Source organism: Elephas maximus, chromosome 11 (assembly GCF_024166365.1).
Source record: "Elephas maximus indicus isolate mEleMax1 chromosome 11, mEleMax1 primary haplotype, whole genome shotgun sequence".
Taxonomy (NCBI): domain Eukaryota; kingdom Metazoa; phylum Chordata; class Mammalia; order Proboscidea; family Elephantidae; genus Elephas; species Elephas maximus.
Window position 1 is genome coordinate 57,834,161 of NC_064829.1, and position 26,368 is coordinate 57,860,528.

At 37.5% G+C, this 26,368-nt stretch overlaps 1 protein-coding gene across 7 annotated transcripts in view; it reads right to left on the bottom strand.

The window, feature by feature from the left end:
• The window catches only part of DYM (dymeclin), a 351,008-nt gene that overhangs the window by 175,344 nt on the left and 149,296 nt on the right, over positions 1–26,368 (bottom strand). For all 7 annotated transcript variants that reach the window (XM_049900187.1, XM_049900186.1, XM_049900183.1 and 4 more), the window contains exons 11-13: positions 24,097–24,222; positions 21,641–21,754; positions 20,442–20,536 (exon numbers count right to left, since the gene is read on the bottom strand). In XM_049900187.1, coding sequence (XP_049756144.1) covers positions 20,442–20,536; positions 21,641–21,754; positions 24,097–24,222 — 335 coding nt within the window. The remainder of the gene's footprint in view (positions 1–20,441; positions 20,537–21,640; positions 21,755–24,096; positions 24,223–26,368) is intronic.

Below are 26,368 nucleotides of genomic sequence, written 5' to 3' on the forward strand. Positions count from 1 at the left end.
TAGTAGCTGCATACATAATTACCCCAAACTGAAAACAACCCAAATGTCCTTCAACTGGTAAATGGATAAACTATGGTATCCATACAACAGAATGCTACTCAGTAATAAGAAGGGACGATACACACAACACGGATGAATCTCAAATGTATTATACCTTCTAAGACATAAGTGAACAAAGCCAGACTCAAAAGGCTACATACTACATGATTACATTTGTAAACCTGGAAAAGGGAAAACGATAGAAACAGAAAGGGGCTCAGGTGGGTATAGGGATTGACTAGAAAGGTGCAGAGGAGAATCTTTTGGGTGAGGAAACTTACGTGTGGTGGTAGATAAAGAACTATGTGTTTATCAAAATTAAAAAAAGTATACACTAAAACAAAAGTCGAGTTTCCTGCATATAATTTAAAAAATTTTTAAACTCTCCTAAAAGCTTAAAATCCACAATCACTATGGTGAAACATTAGTCTATGCTAGTCAAATACACCAATCGTATTCCAGGGAAGAAGGAAACTAGGCTATGGATTCCCAGCTCAGTTCCAGATACCCTGTCCAAGCACAGACCATTTGCCTTTGTAACGACCTTGATAATCTGTGCATTCTTTTAAAAGTTCTTATTCCACAACAGCAATAAAAAATATATTATCATTTTCAAAACAGAAGTATTATCAGGTATCTGGGAACAAAACAAGTCTTTCCTGCAATGACAGAAACTTGTTAACATCTCACCAAAAATGACCTGTACTAAAGGTTAGACAAGTTACTAAGAAAAGGTTAACCACACCCTAAATACAGAGATGGCTCATTCAACATCAGTCTGTGTTCTGGGCAAAAACAAACAAAAGGCTTATTAGAGAGGAAGTATTTCTAGAGATCTTAATGGAAGCCAGAGAGGAAATAGTCAATGACGCACTAAATATTTAATTCAAAACACTAAGTATACTTGGTTTGGTAGCCTAAGACATATGCCTTATAATAAATAAAACAGATTTTCTCCATAAGAATACACATTCTATCTGCTAACAGATGAAATTCTGTAGGAGGCAGAGAACAAAGGAGCATAGAACCAAGCAAAACTTGATGAACTATATACAGAAAAAAAAAAAAGACAAATGTGTATAAAATGTGTATACATTACAAATAATGCAAATAGTTTAAACAACCAAATGGACCCATTATTTCTTTTTTAAAAACTGACTTCACAAATGATAGCACAAAATGCTATTTTTCTAATGTACAATACCAATGTTTTAGATAGTTGCAGTGCCTTAAATATATTGCCTTTTGAGGCATTCACGGGACCTTAAGATCAACCTCCTTACTCCATTATTTAAAGAAGTGTTTTCAGATTTTCACCTTAGTTATTCATGTATGTATGTATTTTATATAAGCATGCATGTCAAAAAATGGAACTGTTTCTTCAGAAGAAATCAGATGTGAAAGCCCAACATGTAAAACAGATAAAAGTAGAGTAAGGGGGAGTAAGGGGTTCAGAGCCCTGGCTATTTATGTTGCGATACCCCAGAAAACTAGAGAACAAAAGAAAACACAAAACAAACCCTGAAAATCATTGCCTTAAGTAAAGAATACCCAGTATCAGAATAACAAAATCTTGGATTTGGGAGTGACTTTACTTAATTTTCCATTGATCTCTTCTACTGCACTTCCTAAGGTATGCAGCCACCGTTGAATAGCTTCAGCTACCTTAGTTCTTTCCCAGGGTAAGCCAAAATGTAGGTCATAGTTACACTGTACTACGTGTACACGAAAGCGGGACAATGAATAAGGAAGACTGAGGAAGAATTGATGCCTTTGAATTATGGTGTTGACAAAGGATATTGAATATACCATGGACTGCCAAAAGAATGAACAAATCTGTCTTGGAAAAAGTACAGCCAGAATGCTCCTTAAAAGCAAGACTGGCGAGACTTCGTCTCACTTTGGACATGTTATCAGGATGGACCAGTCCCTGGAGAAAGACATCATTTTTGGTAGAAAAAAAGAAAAAATTGGAAGAAGGTCAGCAAAAAACGGGAAGACCCTTAACAATATGGATTGACACAATGGCTGCAACAATGGGCTCAGGCATAATAATGATAGTAAAGATAATGCAGGACCGGGCAGTGTTTCATTCTGTTGTGCATAGGGTTGTTATGAGTTGCAACCAACTTGACAGCACCTAACAATAACAACATCATGTGAAAGAAACCGAAATATATGAAGATAGCTACACACCCTTTGTAGCTAATAGCATGAGCATGCCCACTTCGCAAAATGGACCAGGGTGGGGTGAATCTATCTGTACCTGGTTCTTTTGAGTTAGTGGCAGTCTAGATCTAACTGTGATGACGTAAACAGCAGTTAAAATGCTTTGTACTGTACTAGTACATCCGGAGCTGGAAAAGGATCAGAAGAATCTTAGTCAATGTCTAATATAAATTGTTAAGCACTAACTAGTCTTGAAGAGGCCCACATCCACACCATCCTAAAACTGACAGTGCCTCTGTATGATTTTACTATGCTGGCAGAAAAAGGAATAGAGGTGGGAGACAAGACAACTTCAAAAGTAAACATTCATTAATATAAAATGAAAAAAAAAAAAAAAAGCAACAACAACAAAAAACCCAAAACCAAGTAATTCTTCTATAGTAACAGGCGATTCAATCCATATATGTTCCACAATTCCTCTTCTTTGTCCGCCTGTTAAGCATTTTCTAGTTATGTGATGTCCCCGTTTCTCTGCTGAAATATTATTCATCCCTTAAGATCTTGATTAAATGGCATGTACCACTTCATGAAGGCTTCATTCTATCCTCTCCCTTCTATGTTCCTTCTATGCTGTATCACTTATTACTCTGTCTTCCATTACAGTTGGTCATATACACATCTTGCCCCCTTTCAATACCAATTCCTTGAAGATTTTCTACAACATCTAACACATAGTAGAAATTCTATGCATTCAAACTTAATTTCATATTCTTAGAGAGTACTTTCACACTTGTATTATAAGGATCCATGTAATACAAAATGGATGGACTGGCTACATACTCTGGGGGTGGCTAGTTGAGACTTAAAACGATATCCAAGAATGCACCTTTCACTAAACAGTTGGATGGTCCATGAAATACTAATACATTGATGGAAAAAACATAGAAACAGCCATTCCCAATGTGTCATTTGAATTTCAGAACTATTTCAATTTGATCGAGTATGCCCCACTTTAAGAAAACCAATATGTGGAAAGAAGAAATTGTTTTAAAAATGGAGAAACTCAGGAAGGGAAATAGAAAAGGATGAATCCTAGCAGCCAATTAACAATTAATGAAGAATGAAAATGAAGGCTTTTTAAAGTAATCATCAAAGTAAATGAGAAAATCTGAACTGACTGCCCAAAAGGCAACTGTGGGATTGGGCTTGTGGAACTCCCTGCCTCCTAGGTGGGAGCTGAACTCTGCCCCACAGCATGCCCACCAGTAGACTCAGATTAGTCCAAACAGATCTTGACTTTGTCAACACAACTTAACAAGGTAAACCAAGGACTCAGGGATCACTCACTGAGAACTTGCTCTCCCCAGAAAGACTCTGAACACATTTCCCTGCTACTTCAATGATGCCCAGGACACACCATCTGGGGGCAGTGGAACTAGATGTGCACCTGGGAAGAGAGGAAGTCCCTGCAGTCGCTTATTCAGGATATCCTCATGCTACATCTCATCAAGTGAATCATACAGAAGAGTCTCCTGTTTTCCACCCCAGGGATCCCTCTAGGGAACAATACCAAAATGGCAAGCTACAAATAAATCCTTGTGAAGGGTTCTGAGGCTCACTTGGGAGAAGGAGTTGGCTAACACTTAAATGCACTGTTGTTGTTGTTGTTGTTGTTAGGTGCCACTGAGTCAGTTCCGACTCATACTGACCCTATGTACAACAGAACAAAACACTGCCCGGTCCTGAGCCATCTTCACAACCGTTGTTATGCTTGAGCTCAGTGTTGCAGCCACTGTGTCAATCCACCTCATTGAGGATCTTCCTCTTTTCCACTGACCCTGTATTCTGCCAAGCATGATGTCCTTCTCCAGGGACTGATCCCTCCTGACAACATGTCCAAAGTAGGTAAGACTCAGTCTCGCCATCCTTGCTTCTAAGGAGCATTCTGGTTGTACTTCTACTAAGACAGATTTGTTCGTTCTTTTGGCAGTCCGTGGTATATTAGATATTCTTCGCCAACACCACAATTCAAAGGCGTCAATCCTTCGGTCTTCCTTATTCATCGTCCAGCTTTCACATGCATATGATCTGATTGAAAATACCATGGCTTGGGTCAGGCGCACCTTAGTCTTCAAGGTGACATCTTTGCTCTTCAACACTTTAAAGAGGTCCTTTGCAGCAGATTTACCCAACGCAATGGGTCTTTTGATTTCTTGACTGCTGCTTCCATGGCTGTTGATTGTGGATCCAAGTAAAATGCACTTCTTGACAACTTCAATCTTTTCCCCATTTATCATGATGTTGCTCATTGGTCCAGTTGTGAGGATTTTTGTTTTCTTTATGTTGAGATGCAATCCATACTGAAGGCTGTGGTCTTTGATCTTCATCAGTAAGTGCTTCAAGTCCTCTTCACTTTCAGCAAGCAAGGTTGTGTCATGTGCATAACACAGGTTGTTAATGAGTCTTCCTCCAATCCTGATGCCCCATTCTTCTTCATATAGTCCAGCTTCTCGGATTATTTGCTCAGCATACAGACTGAATAGATATGGTGAAAGAATACAAGCCTGACGCACACCTTTCCTGACTTTAAACCAATAAGTATCCCCTTGTTCTGTCTGGACAACTGCCTCTTGATCTATGTAAAGGTTCCTCATGAGCATAATTAAGTGTTCTAGAATTCCCGTTCTTTGCAATGTTATCTAAAATTTGTTATGACCCACACAGTCAAATGCCTTTGCATAGTCAATAAAACACAGCTAAACATTCTTCTGGTATTCTCTGTTTTCAGCCAGGATCCATCTGACATCAGCAATGATATCCCTGGTTCCACGTCCTCTTCTGAAACCTGCCTGAATTTCTGGCAGTTCCCTGTTGATATACTGATGCAGCCATTTTTTAAAGATCTTCAGCAAAATTTTGCTTGCATGTGATATTAATGATGTTGTTCTATAATTTCCACATTCGGTTGGATCACCTTTCATGGGAATAGGCATAAATATGGATCTCTTCCAGTCAGTTGGCCAGGAAGCTGTCTTCCATATTTCTTGACATAGACGAGTGGGCACCTCCAGCGCTGCATCTGTTTGTTGAAACATCTCAATTGATATTTTTCGCCAATGCCTTCAGAGCAGCTTGGACTTCTTCCTTCAGTACCGTCGGTTCCTGATCATATGACACCTCTTGAAATGGTTGAACATCGACTAATTCTTTTTGGTATAATGACTCTGTGTATTCCTTCCATTTTCTTTTAATGCTTCCTGCACCGTTTAATATTTTTGCCATAGAATCCTTCACTATTGCAGCTCAAGGCTTGAATTTTTTCTTCAGTTCTTTCAGCTTGAGAAACGACAAGCTTGTTCTTCCCTTTCGGTTTTCCACCTCCAGCTCTTTGCATATGTCATTATAGTACTTTACTTTGCCTTCTCAAGACGCCCTTTGAAATCTTCTGTTCAGTTTATACTTCATCAATTCTTCCTTTTGCTTTAGCTGTTTGACGTTCGAGAGCAAGTTTCAGAGTCTCCCCTGACATCCATCTTCGTCTTTTCCTTCTTTCCCGTCTTTTCAATGACCTCTTGTTTCTTCATATATGATGTCCTTGATGTCATTCCAAAACTCGTCTGGTCTTCGGTCACTAGTGTTCAATGCGTCAAATCTATTCTTCAGATGGTCTCTAAATTCAGGAGAGATGTACTCAAGGTCATATTTTGGGTCTCCTGGACTTGCTCTGATCTTCTTCAGTTTCAGCTTGAACTTGCATATGAGCAATTGATGGTCTGTTTCAGAGTCGGGCCCTGGCCTTGTTCTGACTGATGATATTGAGCTTTTCCATTGTCTCTTTTCACAGATGTAGTCAATTTGATTTCTGTGTGTTCCATCTGGTGAGGTCCATGTGTATAGTCACTGTTAATGTTGGTGAAAGAAGGTATTTGCAATGAAGAAGTCATTGGTCTTGCAAAATTCTATCATTTGCTCTCCGGCATTGTTTCAATCACCAAGGCCATATTTTCCAGCTGCTGATCTTTCTTTGCTTCCAACTTTAGCATTCCAATTGCCAGTAATTATCAATGCATCTTGATTGCATGTTCAAGCAATTTCAGACTGCAGCAGCTAATAAAAATCTTCTGTTTCTTCATCTTTGGCCTTAGTGGTTGGTGCGTAAATTTGAACAACAGACGTATTAACTGGTCTTCCTTGTAGGCATATGGATATTATCCTATCACTGACAGCATTGTACTTCAGGATAGATCTTGAAACGTTCTTTTTGATGATGAATGCAACACCATTCCTTTTCAAGTTGTCATTCCCAGCATAGTAGACTATATGATTGTCCGATTCAAAATGGCCAATACCAGTCCATTTCAGCTCACTAATGCCTAGGATATCAATGCTTATACGTTCCATTTCATTTTTGACGATTTCCAATTTTCCTAGATTCATACTTCGTACATTCCAGGTTCCGATTATTAATGGATGCTTGCAGCTGTTTCTTCTCATTTTGAGTCGTGCCACATCAGCAAATGAAGGTCCCAAAAGCTTTACTCCATCCACATCATGAAGATCGGCTCTACTTTGAGGAGGCAGCTCTTCCCCAGTCATCTTTTGAGTGCCTTCCAACCTGGGGGGGCTCATCTTCCAGCACTGTATCAGACAACGTTCTGCTGCTTATTCATAAGGTTTTCACCGGCTAATGCTTTGCAGAAGTAGGCTGCCGGTCCTTCTTTCTAGTCTGTTTTAGCCTGGAAGCTCAGCTGAAACCTGTCCTCCATGGGTGACCCTGCTGGTATCTGAATACCGGTGGGATAGTTTCCAGCATCACAGCAACGTGCAAGCCGCCACATTATGACAAACTGAGACACGTGGGGGTTAAATGCACTAAACAGTTCTAAATGGTTTTCGTATTTTTATAGATGATCCTCACAATAACTCTATAAAGTAGAAACTGTCATTAGCCACATTTTACAGGTGAGGAAATGTACATGCAGAAGGGTTAGGTTCACACAGGTAGCAAGAGGTAGAGGTGGGTCTCACTCCAGCATCTGCACTACTAAGCACTATCTTATACCGCTTCTCATGCATGCTCAAGAATTTTCTTTCCAGAGCTGTAAGAGCATGTACGCGAACAACTTAAAGGTCCAAATAAATGGCATTACTAATTTTATCTGGATAAATTTGATGATATTTTCGAGCTATTATGTTACAGAAATATATCTCTCAACATAGACTATATATACACAAATATATATATACCTATATATAAAGTTACACAAATAAGCGAGCCTCCTACGTTTGTTTGCCAACCGTGCCCCTTCCCCAAGGTATTGTCGTAAGCACTGCTATGCCATTTTCTTTTACATGTTGACGTGAAAAAAAATTGGCATAGCTCCCTTATGAAAATGCCTCGCAGGGGGAGTGCTTGGTTGGCAAACAAATGTAGAAGGTACACACGTTATCGGTTTAAAAACATGGTGTGTGTGTGTGTGTGTATATATATATGCATATGTATATAAAATGGAAAATACTTATAAATATATACCAAAAAAATTTTTTTTTATATAATGGAAAATACTTACAAACTCTATATATGGTAAAGCCCATTTAAAAAAATACATTACATATATATGAAGAGAAAAATAATCTACAATGATTAGTTTAGGAATTGCGTGGAAGTAGGCATTATAGCTATCTTCAAGCTTGTCTTTATCTTCTGTGATGATCCTGTATTGCTTTTGTTTTTTATTTGAGTTATTTTAGAATAACTGTTTATTCTACAAATATTATTTATGTGCCAGGCACAGTTGTAAGTACTTGGGATACATTTAGTGAACAAAGCAAGGATCACTGCCCCTTTGGTGCTTACATGGTAAGGGGAGAGACAGGGAAAGAAGGGAAGAGAAGAAGACAAGACAAACATATCTGGTGAAGTCTTGCTCTCCTCCCCACCTCATAACTATTTTTATCAGTTTCTTGTACATCATTCCAGAGTCTCTATAAACAAAAACAAATGCAAATATATAGTCCCTCCCCCCTTACTTACACTACCAGCATACTACACATATAGTTCCATGCCTTGTTTTTTTTTTTCACATCATATAGATCTTGGAGAGTTTCCCATTGGAACCCACAGGGGTTACTCTTTTTTGTAGTTGCACAGTATTCACTGTGTCAGTATACTATATTTCTCATATTTATTTAAACAGGTCTCTTCATGGATATTTGGGTTGTTTCTCACATTTTGCTATTACAAAAAAACACACAAAAAATAAACTTGCACACTGTCGTTTTGTACAAGTGCAATTAAGGTTGTTGGGTCAAAGCATAATGTATTTGTAATTTTGATGTTGTGTTGTTAGGTCCCCTCAAGTCGGTTCCAACTCACAGCAACTCTATGTACAACAAAACGAAACACTGCCCTGTCCTGTGCCATCCGCACAATTCTTGCTGTTTGAGCCCATTGTTGCAGCCACTGAATTTTGAGAGAGATTGCCAAATTGTTCTGCGTAGGCGTTGTACCAATTCGCACTCCCACTAGCAAAGTTTGAGAGTGTCTGTTTCCACATAACCTTACAAATTTTCCAATCTGATAACTGAAAAATGGCATCTCAATGAAGTTTTAAATTGCCTTTTTCGTACACACAGTGAAACTGAGCATTTGAAAATATATTTAAGGGTTATTTGTATACCCTTTTATGTTCTTAAAATTTTGAACTTTATGAGTTACATCAGCTTTACACAAACTGGTTACTGCCTCCAGGGTGTTTACAGGCAAGTACAGGTCTACCTTGAATTCAATAAGTTATTACATGTGCACTTTTGAGAAAACGTCAGGAAAATGAATGCTCAGGAGTTAACTATGAGGACAATAACTGTGTCTTATTAATTCCCCTAAAGCTACCACAGGGCCACCACAGGGCCCAGTGTGCCTCAGGTATACAATAAAATGTTTGCTGGAAAAACTGGGACCAAAAAGATGTTTTCTTTGTAAGTGATAGCGCAACAGCACCACCAAGGGGACCTTCAGCTAAAGCATCCCCTTACCAGATTTCCTTCAGCCAGACCTTCAAATAAACAAACAAACGAAAAACAATCCCACTGCCACAGAGGCAATTCTGACTCACAGTGACCCTATAGGACAGAGTAGAACTGCCCCATTAAGGTTTCTAAGGCTGTAATCTTTATGGAAACAGACTGCCACATCTTTCTCCTGTGGAGCAGCTGGTGGGTTCGAAACATCAACCTTTCAGTTAGCAGCCAAGCACTCTTTTATGGAAGCAGACTACACTGGGTAATAATTTATGACACTTAAATCAATAGTCTTCTGACAAACAGTAGTGAGGCGGTTATTATCCAAAGATGGCCACAAATGAACCATGCCTCCCAGCATTTGTGCCCTTTTGTGGTCCCTTTTTTTTTCTGCTTGAGTCTGGGCTGGCCCTGTGACCTGCTTTTGACCAATAAAATGTGGTGATGTTCTGAGATAGCTGGGCTAGGTCAAAAGAAACTTCTCAGCTTCTGCCATTCTTGGGATGCTCCCTCTTACAACCTGGCTGCATTGCTGTGAGGAGTTCAAGCTTCATGGAGAGGTCACGTGGAAGAGAACTGAGGTGCTCCAATCAACACCTCAACAGACCTCCTAGCTGATTAAAAAAAAAAAAAAAAAGATAGCTACTATCAATTCCCAGCCATGAGACCTGTCATATTGGATATCCAACCCAGTCACTGTTTGACTGCAAGCTTAATATAATAGACCTCAAGTAAGTATCAGTCAGCTAAGAAGTCAACCTACAGCAATGTGAGAGATAATTATAAATTGTTGTTTTAGACCACTAAATTTTGTTACACACCAATAGATACCCCGAACAAACCTTGTTACTTTATAGCATACCCAGGAAAGACGAGTAATAAACATAAGACAATTTAGTACAGTGACGACCCCATCTTATGGCCTTTTAAGATATAGACCATGAGCTCGTACAGGGAATAAACACGATTTATATCTTCTGTATATCCCCTTTCTCTTCCAAACACCAATGACTATGTTCTCAATAAATATTTATTAAATGGAAACATGAATAATATAAACATCGCTAGCTAGCTATTGATTATATTGATGGAAGGAAGTAAGGGTATAATTAATTCAGAAACAGTAGATATTTAAAAGTATACATCGTGACTCACATTCAATATCACTCTCTCATCCTCTGAATAGACATTAGAGCACTGGATCTCAAAATTTTTTTTTTAATATCAGGGCCCCTTTAGACTTTTACAAAATTATTAAGAACCCCAAAGAGCTTTATTACATGTGGGTTATACCTATGGATATTAACTATATTAGAAATTAAGTCTGAGTAAAATCTGAACTATTTATGAACTCACTGAAATATAAAAATACATTACCAGTTAACATAAATAACACTTAATGAAAAGCAACTACGTTTTCAGAAAAAACTAATGAAAGTGACATTATTTTTTCTTTTTGCAAATCTCTTTACTGTCTGGAGTCCTGGTGGCACAGTGGTTAAAAGCTTGGCTGATAACCAAAAGGTCAGCAGTTCGAATCTACCAGCCACTCCTTGGAAACCCTATGGGGCAGTTCTACTCTGTTTTACAGGGTCACCATGAGTCAGAACCGACTAGATGGCAATGGGCTTTTACTGTCTGACTTAGCAGAAAACAGGTAGATTCTCATACCTGCTTCTTAAGTCAATCTGGTGCTATATGGTGTTTTGGTTGATGTATGTGAAGAAAACCCAGTCTCATAAAGATACATAGTTAGAAAAGGGAGGAGCATTTTATGGTCTTTTCAGAAAATTGTAGGTATTCTTCTTTGCTACTACAACAAAGCTCAACAAATGGCAGTCTGTTAAAGATTAGTTACAATTTGGAATCAGAAACCCTAACAAAAAACTTTTTGTAGTCTGTCACATTAAGATTCATTGGTCTCTTTTGTAGTTTTAATGAATCTTTTTAATCAGGCATGATTCTGTGGCCTGATGTAACAACCACTGTAGCTGAGTACACAGCAGAAGTGCTTTATGTGAAGTTCCCGTTTTATCACAGACATGTAATCAAGAGTAAGATTTAATATATTTAATCATTTTTACTGCTTCATCAAGAGCATTCTGAAGTAAAAATGACTTTTTTTTTAAATTGCAAGTGTGTGGATGTGAAGAATATAATGGGTATAGTTTGATGCCGCTGCCTTGATTTAAACTAAGGTACCAGCAGTTTTATACAACTGCTTTTGCATAACTGGTGCAAATGCCAGCACAGTGAAAAAGGCAAATGATGTCATATTATAAAAATAGTTTAGTCCATGCTGACCTCCTGTGGTCTGTGGACCACACTTTGAGAATCACTGCATTGAAGTAATTCAGGAAAAAAGACTGTATAGAAAGTCCGCACAGTGGACATTACACTCAATCATAACTCAGCACGTGAATATAGGGCAGTAGACATCTGTTTAACCTTTTCAGAATTCACCAATGTCAGGTGTGCTATAAAAGAGAAAAATGAACACTTCTAGGGCTAGGGCTGGAACTGATTCCAATTTCAGCTCCACCACACTATGAGCTATTTGATCCTGAATAAATGTCTTAGTCTCCTTGAGCCTCAGTTTCCTCATCTATAAAGTAGAAATAATAATAATATATACCTCATACAGGGCTACAGTCACAATTAAATAAGACAGCCTATATATAACAATACCTAGCACCCTGCTTGGCACAGAGTAATCCTTGGATAAAGTTTAACTAAATTTGAGTCCAAATGACTAAGAACCAAAACTATGGCTAATGTTTGTATTTTGAATGACGGTGGTAACACCAATTCTATGTTCCTCTTTACCATGTGTGGAAGCACCAAATCACAAATAAACCAAAAAACAAATCAGTTGCCACTGGGTCAATTCCAACTCACAGAGTAGAACTGCCCCATAAGGTTTCTAAGGAACAGCTGGTAAATTCAAACTGCTGACCTTCTGGTTAGCAGCTGAGTACTTAAAACACTGTGCCACCAGTTATCCTTTTACATACTGCAATTTTGATGGATTGAATAATGTCAGGAATAATTTCAAAATAACCCAGAGTAGGGAGGGAAAGGTAGAAATATACACAAAATAAAGTTGGTCATGAGTTGACATTTGTTAAGCCAGGTGATAGGAATCTGAAGGTTCATTATACTCTTCTCTTTGTGGTTTGAGTTTTCCAAATTAAGAAGGAAAAAAAAAAAATCACTTCTTTGAAAGGCTTCTAACCGATACGTACTTAGAAGTTTACCTGCTGACTAATAATGCACAAAATCACACGTTCTCCAGTCAGTCACCGACTATGCTGTTAGTCATTACTGTTTTCCCTCCACCACAACACACATTTTCTTCATGAACCTTCACTGGACAGATAAGCCAGTTGGACTGCCTCCGGCTACACTTCATTTGCTATGACCCTGCCCTTCACATCCCACTCCAATTGCATCCTCAAACCAAACAAACAAAAAAAAACACCAAACCCGTTGCCAGTGAGTCAATCTGGACTCATTGCAACCCTATAGGACAAGGTAGAACTGCTCCAGTGGGTTTCCAAGGCCGTAATCTTTACAGAAGCAGACTGCCACACCTTTATCCCGTGGAGCAGCTGGTGTGTTTCAACCACCGATCTTTCAGTAACCAGCTGGGCTTTTGACCACTGCACTACCAGGGCTCCACTGCATCCTTAGTTGAGTTAAATTTTAAAGTAATTTGTGTATTTCAATCATCTGATAATTTTTTTTTTCTCTGATAAGTACTGGGTTCTGGCTATTTAACAGACTCTAAGTCTTTATCCATTATTAATCATTTCTCACAAAAGTCCTATGGAGAAGCCCCTATTATGTAAATGAGGAAACTGAGGAACATTAAGCATTTCATTTCAACAAATATTAAATGCTCATAAAACTCACGATATTTGTGACAGGCTCATTTGTGACAGCAGTTGACTTTTTCCAGCTAGCCTCTTATCTCTCCCCTGGTTTGGCCTGGTCTCTGGTACATCAGCTTCAACATATATTTTTACATTAAACACGTGACTCAATTTAAATCTCTTTGGCTTTCTATTCTACTCCCATTTCTACCATTAACACAGCCCTTGTTTTTTTGTCTTGGAAAAGGTGCTTTTTAGAAAGTCCATGCAGCATGTGCAATTCATCAAGAAGTAAAACACTTTTTTTAAGTCACTTCATCTCTCTTACATGCTCTTAGCTTTGCTTAACACATCACGTATCATAAGGAACGAAAAATGACAGCCTAGTTCAGTGGGGAGAACATTAGGGCCAGGGGCTAGGAGACTTGACTTCTATGTTTGTTTCTGCAATGGTGTACACTTGGACCGTCACATAATAACTCCAGGGTGTAGTATTTCCGTAGGTAAAATACACAAATTTGCTTTAGATTATCTTTATTGTTCTTGTTATTTTGTTGTTAGGTGCCATCGAGTCAGTTCCGACTCATAGTGACCCTATCCGCAACAGAACAATCGTTGTTATGCTTGAGCTCTTTGTTGCAGCCACTTTGTCAGTCCACCTCGTTGAGGGTCTTCCTCTTTTCCGCTGACCCTGTACTCTGCCAAGCACGATGTCCTTCTCCAGGGACTGATCCCTCCTGACAACATATCCAAAGTAGGTAAGATGCAGTCTTGCCATCCTTGCTTCAAAGGAGCATTCTGGTTGTACGTCTTCTAAGACAGATTTGTTCATCTTTTGGCAGTCCATGGTATATTCAATATTCTTCACCAACACCCCACTTCAAAGGTGTCAATTCTTCTTCGGTCTTCCGTATTCATTGTCCAGCTTTCACATGCATATGATGCGACTGAAAATACCATGGCTTGGGTCAGGCACACCTTAGTCTTCAAGGTGACATCTTTGCTCTTCAACACTTTAAAGAGGTTCTTTGCAGCAGCTTTACCCAATGCAGTGCATCTTTTGATTTCAGAAGATTATCTTGAAGCCCCCTCCAAATCTGTAATTTTATGGTCTGCGTTTAAGACAAAAATATTCTGGTGATGTCAAAGCCACTCAGACACAAGGCTTTAGGTTTGCAATAATGAGCTGGGGATTCATTAAGACACATATACAAACAGGAGGCAAATGAGGCCATTTAAGCCTTCACTACTTCTAAGATACATAAATCTAATGCATTAGCAATTGAGATATAAAACTAGAGCAGTATCAACTAGCTATCTTGATAACATAGTGACAGTTTTTTCCAAATGCCATTTTTCCAAATGGCAATAGAAACACATAGCTAGGTAAAGATTGCTGGGAGACAGTGCCCCCGTGGGTCTCTCACATTTCTGCACATCTTGACAGCAGAGCATTAACAGCCTTTCACTCTAGATTATCTTTTCATGGATGTTTGTGAAGTGAACAGTCTTAGAAGATACACTGCCTCCCTCTGGAGCAGAATGTAGGTTTGTCTGCTGTGAAGTATATTAAAGATAATGTCTTAAAAATGCAATTAACAAAAGAAAGAAGAAGAAAAGTTAAGAAATGGTTCTTTACTCCGTGAATTCATGTTTATAGTATCTCAATATAAGGCCATGATTAGTGTATGTCGAAGACTCGAATTCCCATTTTCCTGTCTGTGTCCTGAAAATTATTTTTCTGCTGTGGGAAAGAACGGGAATATAGCTATATAAATTTACAGACAAAAAAACGAACAAACACAAAAAGACAATGTCTCCCCTCTCCAGAGCAAAGGTTGCTTGAAGCCTATTATAAAAGATCAGGGCTTCGTAAGCCCAGGGTTCCCTCCTATAATGCAATGCACTGGATATGCAGGTGTCTCCTGGCTCTTGGCAGGCTGCCCTGTGGGCTCAGGGAATGTACAAGTGATGATACTCTGGCTCCTACTAGTGCTGTGATTAATAAACTATCCTATGTCTCTAACCCAAGAGTCTTGCGTCTCCTACCAACGTCCACAAAACTCTAGCAGGCTAACTTATAAGCTTGAAAGTAGGGTCAAATCTCAGAGTAGTTGACAAGAATGACAGTTTAATAATTCATAGCTAAGAGAACAAAGTATAAGTCCCTGTGACGCTGCTCCCCACCCCCGTTATCTCTACAATGTTGTTATGACATTCTAGAAAGCTCCATGCAAGTTATTTTAACGTTTAATTTCTGATACGGCTTGTTTCTTAAAAGGCAATTTTGCCCACAAAAGTCTTTACTTATAAGAAATAAAAATTCATATAAATGTATGACACACTTTTTTAAAACCTGACATACTGACTGTGCCAGCAGTCAAAACTGAAATTAAACCTGTTATGAAGCTTTCAGGTGTCCCAACAAGTCTGCCAAGCCACTCTGGTGTATAATACTAGCAATATCTGAATAGTTAGAATTTTTCAGTTGGATACTTAACAAATTTTCAACTCCGAGCTGATCAACTGCTCTCAATGTAACTTCTTAAGGAAGGGCTAAACTAAAAAGCAAACCATTCCAGACTTCTCTGAAATATTCAGCTGCCTTCAATGTACCACTGGCTGCAGGAAGTGCAGGAAGCCAAATTTTTAAAGCAAAACATTCTTCCTTTCTTGCTTGGTTACTGCTACACCAAAATCAAACAGACATCAGCAGAGGAGAAACTGAACTAGGACTTCCTTATTGCCTAGGCACTGGGCAAAAACAAGCTAATTTTTAAAAATGAATCATGTAAGTTTATAAGAAGTAGTTACATTGCAAAGGTTTCATAGTTGGCAAGTTTTAAAACTGAGATCCTAAACCCTGGCTGTCTAGCTCTAGAGTATGTGCTTCTAACAACTATACTGTATTACCTCAGGGGAAAAAAAAAATCTGGATTGTAAATATAGATGTGCATGGTTTTCCGTATACAAGTAGATATGGCTGAAGTCACAAGGACATCTGTGATCTTCCAGGGAAAATGTGTAAAGAGAAGAAAAAACAAGCCAGGGTGAAACACTAGACAAAACGATCTGTGAGGCCCGAGGGTGAAGGAGAAGCCAGAGGAAGATGCCAAGAGACGGATGCAAGAGAAAATGAGGGAAAGTCTTAAGGGCAAGTTAGTCATGATGTGTCTATAATCCACAACGATCCCTTGCATATAATCTACTCTTCATAAACATTTTTAAATTGAATTCATAACCCCATAATCTCAAATAATGATATCACACATCTGTGCTTAGATCTTATTCAAAAGACTTTATGGTTGGGCAAAACCGAATCTATCTATGATTTTTGTAGGATACGAAGAATTTATGAAACAATAGCTTAGATACCATAAAAAATCATTCTTACATTTATGCCCAGCTAAGAAGGTTTTTTAGAAGCATTACTCAAATCCTACTTTCATAGTAATGGAAACATGCTCAACTGTTTTGCATTTCGTTGAAGATCAAATGAAATACTGGCTCTAGGTTTTACAACTGACAGATACAAAATTGTGTTCCTAAAAGAGGATTTAGAAAATGTATGTATGAAAACTGATTACTTCTCACTCTAAGGAGTCACTGGAGCATCTGATGAATCCTGAGCTGTTCTGCTATAATAAATCTCCTGTGTGTCTGAACAGTTTTTGTTATGCATTCCTTATCATATTTTACAATTCTAAACCCTAAACACAAACATTTAGGAGAAAATGAGTTCCCTCAAGATACAGAAAAGGCTGGCCCACATTTCCAATTCAAAACAAGTGTTTTCCCAGGGAATAAATCTTGATTTATAGGTCCAAACTCAAGGCACGTTCCAAATTTTAATGTGTGTACAAGTCATTTGGGGATCTTGTTAAAACGAAGATTCTGATCCGGTAGGTCTGAAGCTGGGCCGACACTTTGTATTCCTAACAAGCTCCCTCCTGGCTGATGGGGACACTGCTGACCCACACAGGCTACTCAAATGCAGTCCTTAGACCAGCAGTGTTGGCAGCACTTGGGGATTTCTTAGAAATACACCTCCCTCAGCCTGACAAATGGAGCATACTAATATCATCCACTTAAATGGATAATTCCAGAACTGTACCTTACCAATATTTTCTTTAAAGTCCATTTACGACTCATTCACTTACATTTGCTTTTTTTGTTGTTGAAGATCAAACCTTTTTTTCTCTCTGTTCCTTCCATTATCCTAAACGTTGAATCTAACAGTTAAGCCTCTCCACAATAAGGCCTGAAAGGTTGGTTCATTCAGGCTTCTATAATGCCTATACATGTTCACTATGGGCCATTTAAATGATGCTGGTTATTTTATAAATATAAGCCACCCTTTCTCACTGCAATCCCCTCGTTTTGTTTAGTTGTCGATGACGCTTTTCGTTCCATCGGACTGGTCTCTAACGCTGTCCCTCTTGAATCATCTTGCCTAATCTCTCAATGAGATGCGACCTCACCATTCTCTGAACCAATCACTCACCCTACCAGAAGAACTTTTTTTAAAAAAACATTTATCACATTCTGCTACATATGAGATGTGTTGGTCCTTGTTTTATCCATGCTGCTGAATTCTAAGCTCCGTGAGTGTAGGAATCTTTCTTACTAATTTGTTTGTAATTGAGGTAAAATTCACATAACAAAAAAATTAACCATTTTAAAATGAACAATTCAGTGGCTTTTAAAATACATCCACAATGTTGTGTAACTACTACCCCCGTCTAGTTCCAAAACATTTTCATCATCCCAAAAGGAAACCCTAGACCCATTAAGCAGTTGTTCCCCCTTTCCCTCTCCCCAAACCAGGAAACCACCAAATCTGCGTTCTATCTCTGTGGATTAACCTATTCTGGATGTTTCATATGAATGGAATGATACAATCTACACTATATTGTGTCTGGCTTCCTTCACTTAGCAAAATATTTTCAAGTTTTATCCACAATGTAGCATGAATCAGTACTTCATTCATTTTTATGGCTGAATAATACTCCATTTTATGTATATACCAAAATTTGCTTATCCATTCATACCTTGATGGACATATGGACTGTTTCCATCTTCTAGCTATTGTGAATAATATCCCTATTAACGTGTGTATGTGTACTTGCTTGAGTACTTGTTTGCAATTCTTTAGATATATACCTAGGAGTGGAATTATTGGGTTATATGGATGGTAATTATAGGAGCCCTGGTGGTGCAGTGGTTAAAGTGCTTGGCTGCTAACCAGAAGATGGATGGTTCGAGCCCACCAGACTCTCTGTGGGAGAAAGACGTGGCAGTCTGTTCTGCAAAGATTTACAAGCCTTGGAAACCCTATGAGGCAGTTCTACTCCATCCTATAGGGTCACTATGAGTCAGAATAAACTCGGCGACAGTGGGATGGTAATTAAATGTTTAACTTGATGAGGAATGGAGAAACTGCTCCACAGCAGCTGAATCATTTTACATTTCCACTAGCAATGTATGATTCCACACATCCTTACCAACACTTGTTATTTTCTGTTTGTTTTCAATTGCCATCCTAGAAGGTCCAAAGTGGTACCTCCTTGTGGTTTTGGTTTGAGTTTCCCTAAGAACTAATGAATTTGAACATCTTTTCATGTACTTGTTTGTCCATTTATATACTTTCCTTGGAGAAATGTCTACTCAAGTCCTTTATCAGTTTTTAATTGGGGTATTTGATTTTTTTTTGGTTGAGTTGTAAAAGCTTTTTTTAATATATGAAAGACTTATACATTGAAATTTATAAAACACTCCTGAAGAAGATTAAAAAAGACATAAATAAATGGAAAGACACTCTATGTTCATGGACTGGAAGACTTACTGTTGTTAAGATGTCAATACTACCCAAAGCAATTTGTAGACTTGATGCAATTATGATCAAAATTCGAACAGCCTTCTTTACAGAAATGGAAAAACCAATCCTTAATTTTATATGGAATGGGAAGAAGCCCCAAATAGCCAAAAGAATTTTGAGAAAGAGGAACAAAGTAGAAGGACTCACATTCCTAATTTCAAAACATACTATATAGCTACAGTCATCAACACAGCCAAGTAATTGGTATAACAGACACATAGACCATCGAAGTAGAATTAAGAGTCCAGGAATAAAGCCATGTATCTATGTTCAATTGATTTTCGACAGGGGTACTAAGCCTGTTTAATAGGAGAGGGACAGTGTCTTCAATAAATGGTGCTGGGAGAATTGGATTTGAACATCTAGAAGAATGAATCAGGATTCATGCCTCACACCACGATAAAAAATCAACTCAAAATGGATGAAGAACCTAAATGTGAAAACTACAACCATAAAATTCTTAGAAGAAAATACAGGGGCATAGCTGCAGGGCCTAGTTTTTAATAACGAATTATCAGTTACAACAAAAGCATGAGACGCAAAAGACAAAATAGATAAATGGGACCTCATAAAAATTAAAGACTTTTGTTCATCAAAGGATTTAACAAAAAAAAAAAAAAAAGTAAAAAGACAACCTACAGAGTAGAAGAAAATTTTCAAGAACCATATACCTCATAAGGGTCTAATATGCGAAATACATATAAAACTTCTACACAAGAAAAAAATAACCAAATCCAAAACGAACAAAGGACTAGAACAGATATTCTGACTCACAGCAACCCTACCTAGGACAGAGCAGAACTGCCCCACAAGGTTCCAAGGAGCAGCTGGTGGAACTGACATTCCCGCTGCCATCAGGTCAACTCTGACTCATAGTGACCCTACAGGACAGAGCAGAACTGTACCACAGGGTTTCTAAGGAGCGGCTGATAGATTCAAACCGCCAACCTTTTGGTTAGCAGCATAGCACGCCGTAGCTCTTAACCACTGTGCCACCAGGGCTCCAGTTAGAAACTGCCATCAGAAAGATGCAAATCAAGACTACAAAGAGAAACTACTTCACTCCCGTGAGGATGGCTAAGATAAAAAACGGAAAATAACAAATGTTGGTGTGTATGCCAATTGCTGGCAAACACAGACAACTTCTTAAAAGTTCTGTGTGATGTTCTAGAAAATGCTCAGCAAATATGTTGGTTAACTACAGCAACTAAGAAATACAAATACTTCTCCATAAAAAGCTGACACACAAAATTTTAAACTAGATTATATAAAAAGACTGAAAGTAAATGCCATTAATTTTAATTGAAAAGTTAGGGTAGAAAACTAAGAAGGTAATAAAAATTAAACAGGAAAATTTGATATTCCTTGAAGGTAACAATGAAAAGGAGACCCCCATAATATCCTTCGCAGTAAGTATGCCAGGACAAAAATCACTGTTTTCTTTCAAAGTTCATATTTACCTGATGATTCTCTGGGCGGCATATTGATGGAGGGAACGAAACTGTGCCGACATGTTTGCTAAAGCTGCCAAACAATTTGTGTGAAGGTACTTGTCCTGTCAGGAAACAGCAAGTTTAAAACACATATCAAGTCTTCTCTACATCTTAAGTGAGGTGAATTAGAAGCAAGGGCAAACTCGATTATCACTGATTTTAGAAAATTCAGGTCCATGATCCCCATCCCTAATGCCAAAGTTCAAAAAGCACTAAAAATAGAAAGTTTTCCACAACTCACTTGGAAGCAATGTCTGACCTAAAGGATTATGATGCTATTTATGGTCTTCGTTTACTCCCACTATTGTGAATATTTAAATCCTTTGCCACAGAAATATTAATGTTTAATTACATTACAGAGTGGCGCCCTAGACTCTAATTGTTAGAAATATTATGTATATGCACCATAATTAACTTTCTAAAATAGGAAAACAAAACAAAACTCCCTGCTCTAAAATGTATCTGGCTCCTCGGGTTTCAGATAAAAGATATAGACATGTATCTACATCAGCCCCACAAAGGGAAATAACTGAAAATGGTTCAGTAAATTTGACTATTTCTCTAACTATGAATTCTGTACATTGCTTCTCTTTGACAATGAAGTTCTACTGAACAGAACTGAAACTTGGTCCCAGGTTCTGAAAAGAAATCCAGTAGGAATTTTCTCTTTACTCTTTATTCTCTTTCTTCTACTTTTCTTCTCCATCTGAACCCGTATTTTCTTCTGCTCATATCTTCCTACAATTTGTTGCTGTAGCTCTTAAGAGGCAAATTAGTTTTATCTGTCCAGCAATTGTATAAAGCATAATACCTTTTATATAAGGTATTTTATATAAGGTTTTCTATTTCATGCAAAATGCCTCTAATCATCCAATCTATTAAATATCAAGAAGCACAATGAACTGTACATGTGAAGATTATTGAAATGGCAAATATTTTGTTACCTATGTATTTACCACAATAAAAAAATGTAAAAGAAAATATTAAGTAACAGACATTACATACATTACCTTGGGATCATATATTATAATGACTACATGTTGATCTGTATTTTTTTACACCATATTTTATCAGGATTTTAGCACTCTAAACTTAGGATTGCTTTAAACTATAGTCTCCATTGTACTATATACATAAAGATAGAAAAATAGCTAAGAAATACTTACTCTTGTCCTTGTCATATTGTATTGAATGGTTCTTATTACGACCAGTATCAGGAGACTCCCCAATGAAATCTCAGTTAAAACTCGTTCTGAATACCAAGTAATATTTTTTAATATCTGAAACAGGGAAGAAAAGTTTAATAAGTATGACTGCTCTAGGGGAAAAAAGTACTTATGCCACATCCACCATTATTGATAAGCCATGGCTTTGCCCTGAAGGTAAGTTAAGCTGCATATAAAACAGATTTGTGAGATTTTCAGTTCAAGATAGCAAACTGGGCCAAAGTGTTTACTTACTTCTCCTTCCTCCTTCCTTCCTAAATACAAGAGGGGAAAAAAAATAGCACATGATAACAATCAACATGCAACCAATGCTCTTATTCCACCTTCTGTATTAAAAAGCTGGCTCTGAAATTCCAACTTCCAAATCTTGCCTCTGACCACTCAGTGTGGCATCCTCAGAGCTAAACAGAACTTTGTCTTCTCTCTCACACATACACACGCACGCACACACACACAGTTACATTTTCATTACATATTCCTAAGTGCCCATTATGTTCTAGGCAGGTACTGGAAATATACAGCTGAATGGCATTCTGACTCTGTCTTCAAGGATGCACAGTGTAGGGTGGGACAATTAACAATATCACACAGTGTGAGAAGTGCTGTGGTGGAGCTGAGTTAAACAGAGAAAGATCCCCAGAGGGCATGAGTTCACCACTGAGAACCCAGGAGGAGTTAGCTAGAGAGGAGGGCTGCGTGGGAGGTAACAAACACTCAAGGCTGAGGAAACAGCTAGGTCAAGTGCACACAGGTGCCTCCACTACAGATTTTTACTCAGCTTAACTCTCGGCAAGAGCCCTCTGTCACCTAGAGTTCCCATTATAAACAGTCCAACCCTGACCTGTTCTGAAGTCTCCCCCCAAAGGCTGGCATATAGCAAACACCCACTACATGGTAGCTGAACACTGAATTGAAAAGTCAAACATAAATTTTGAACATATCCTTTCTTAAAATGACTAATAATGGTCTTAATCAAGTAGAAAAGATAACCTAAGTGTAAAACAAATAACAGTAGTTGAAAAACTTCAAAACTGTTTGCCAACTGACTTTTTATAGGGGAGAGGCGAAGTGCTCAGCCCCTCTGACTTACTAAGTCAGCAGTTCTCAAAATGTGGTCCCGAGACCTTTCAGGAGAACCTTCAAGGTCAAAACTATTTTCATGATAACATAAAAGAATTTTATTCTCTTGTGAATGTACAGTGGAGTTTTCCAAAGGTTACATGATATTGCTGATAGTGCACCAAATTGAATACAGAAGCAGATATCAGAATCTACTTGTTTTCTGTTAAAAAAAAAAAAAAAAATTTTTTTTTCTTTCTGTTAAAGCAGACATTAAAGAGATTTGCAAAATTGCACAACAATGCCACTCTTCTACTAAATTTTTGTTTGTGGCAAAATAGTTATTTTCGTTGATATTAACATATAGGGAGTTTATTATTATTACTTTTAAATGCATGAGTTAAATATTTTAAAACTATATAAATTTTAATTTCTTACATGGCAAATGTGGAGAATTATCAACCACATACACAAAAGTTCTTTGGAGTCCTCAATAATTTAAGAATACAAAGACTAAAAAATTTGAGAGCCACTGCTCTAAATCTACCAGGCAATACTAACCCAGGACACTCATTAGGCAACTCTACTAGTGAGAGGAGTCTCTGTCTTTTGAAAGGTCACACAGTTAATATAGTTCTGTTGCTCCTCTCTGTTTTGGCTCATTTATTTAAAAATAAATTATCCATTCTGATTTGGAAGAGAGGTCATTAGTTCTTAACATTGTGTGTGTCAATTATACAACAGAATGGATGAAGTGTTTCAAGTAATAATAGCCTTACTCATTTAACATTAAACAAATATTTAATGAGTATCCACATAGTAAAATTACAATGTTACTATGAAAATTAGAAATCCAATTTAGCATTCACCTAAAGGTTTGTCTTTTTTTTCCCAGCAGAAAATATATAATTGCCTAGAAATTCTGATAGTATTTAATAAAAAATGTAAATAACTCGTTAGAGAGCTCATATAGCTTTTGTTCCCTATTTCTTGGCTCATTCTATATGCAAGGAGCAAACCTGCTTGACAACTTCTGCCACAATTAAAAGGTGAAAATAAAATGGAGAAAAAAAACGAACCTAGTGGCAGCAAAAATATTTGCGCCAATTACTAAAGAACCATTTTGAGAGAGTTTTTAACAATGGCCAATAGTCTTTCAGAAAAAAAGCACCGCCTCTTAAATCCGAAGACAGATGTACCATTTCTAAGCCAGGTTCATGCAGAAACATCCACCAGAAGGAAAAGAAAGAAGAAATTCTAACGCAGTAGAAAGTCTTACAGAGGTACATGTTTATACTGTTAACTCTGTAACTCTAATCAAAGTACCGGTCACTCACCACTTCATGAATGGATCTATTGAAGCCATCATCTTCTGTAAGAATCAATAATATTATAAGAGCCATATATACATGGTGTGAATTTCTTTCTTCAACATGATACAGAATCTCAAGAATTGGTAAGACCTAGGGAATTAAAATTATTGTTTACTATTAAGTTCAATTACTTTTGCTACAACACCAAATGTTTTAAACCTTTACACTTTTACTTTGTACCCTTTGCTTTAATATTCTAGTTATCTTTCCTCTGAGAAAAAAGAACGTATAAACCAACCTCTGACTGAAAGTATTTCCATATGGATACCTAAGATAACAACAAAGAAAATCATCACCAACTCTGTGAAGGTATCCCTGAGAAGGTCTGTTCCACATAGAGATCTGATTTGCGGAGACAATTCGGTTCATGGTTTGTCTGAAATTTTTAAGAAGTCACACCACCTTCCCCAACCCGAGAACAATGCAAAAAGGACATAGCTGCTCAGAAATTGAGTAAAATGTTTTCATTTATGTGATTCACAACGCTTATATTTTAGAAATATTAGGAAATCAAAATAGATTTCAACGAAATATGAAAAAAAATAACAGACAACTATAACCAAGGGGCATTTTCTCAACATGTGTATCAAGGTTTATACTTTAGGGTATCTGTCAGGCATTTCCTTTTATAATCCTGTTTATATTCATTCAGACCAATTTAGTTTATTCCAATTACTTTAATACTTTGTATTTGTTCATTCTTTACTAATGAAGGTAAATAGATTACTACAAGAATCTACTAAATACGGACATACTAGCTACACATCAGGAAACCCTCAGGGCATAGTGGTCAAGTGCTATGGCTGCTAACCCAAAGGCCAGCAGTCCAAATCCACCTGGTGCTCCTTGGAAACTCTATGGGGCATTTCAACTCTGTCCTACAGGGCTGCTATGAGTCGGAATTGACTTGATGGCAATGGGTTTGGTTTTCTTTTGAGCTACATATCATTCTTGTGTGAAACACCCATAAACACAAGCTTAATTAAGCCTTTCAACTACACCGCACGCGATGATCATTCTTGAGATGTTCAGTTTTAACAGGAGTTTTATAGCAGTCTAGAACTACTCAAAGTGTCAGGCTCCCAAGGGCCAAATCCCTACTGGAATTGACTTGATGGCAATGGGTTTGGTTTTTTTTTGAGCTACATATCATTCTTGTGTGAAACACCCATAAACACAAGCTTAATTAAGCCTTTCAACTACACCGCACGCGATGATCATTCTTGAGATGTTCAGTTTTAACAGGAGTTTTATAGCAGTCTAGAACTACTCAAAGTGTCAGGCTCCCAAGGGCCAAATCCCTACTGGAATCCATTCTTTAGCTCCACTGAAAGGATTACCACAGGCAATTATTACTAAGCTACTAGAAGGTTTAAAAATCTTCAAGTACATATTCTTGCAGATTAATACAGAGGTGTATTTCCAACAAAATTAAACCGTAGTCAGGATAAATATTATGACATAGTATTTGGAAGTCTGTGTGTTTTGGTGTTAGCAATGGAAAAAAAAAGGGAATGACATATAAAATATGCTAAAAATAAAAACTTCTACTATGGACCAAACCAACTACATATTGAAAGGTACATAAAGGGAGGTAAGATTTCTACACTTCACTAAAAGTGGTAAAATGATGATACCAATACACTGTGAGAAGTTATGTACATAAAATGTGATGCCTAAACCAACCACTAAAAGAGCTGTACAAAGAGATGCACTCAACAACACTTCAGATAAATAAAAACAGAGTTTTAAAAGATGTCCAAGTAACCCACAGGAAGGCAGGAAAAAGAAAATAGAGAACTGAAAAACAGAAGAAACAAACAAAAAACAAAATGGCAGACTTAAGCCCTAAAAAACTAAAAAAAAGTTTTTTAGGCCTAACATAACAATAATTACATTAAATGTAACTGGTCTAAATATACCAATTAAAAGACAAAGGTAAAAAAATATATATATAGCAGATGAAAAAACAGGACCCAATTATATGCTGTCTACAAGAAACTCACTTCCAATATAAGAATACAGCCATGTTGAAACACAATGGAATAACATTCTCAAAACAATGGAATAACAACAAAACAAGTCAGATCAGCGCAGTAAATTTCCTACCAAAATCATACTTTATAATTATAGACTCGACAAATATTTATCATAGGAGAAAGGTAAGTGGGCAAATAGATCGGTTAAGACACTATCAAAATAATGCATGCAAGAAAATTAAAAAACAAAATCGAAA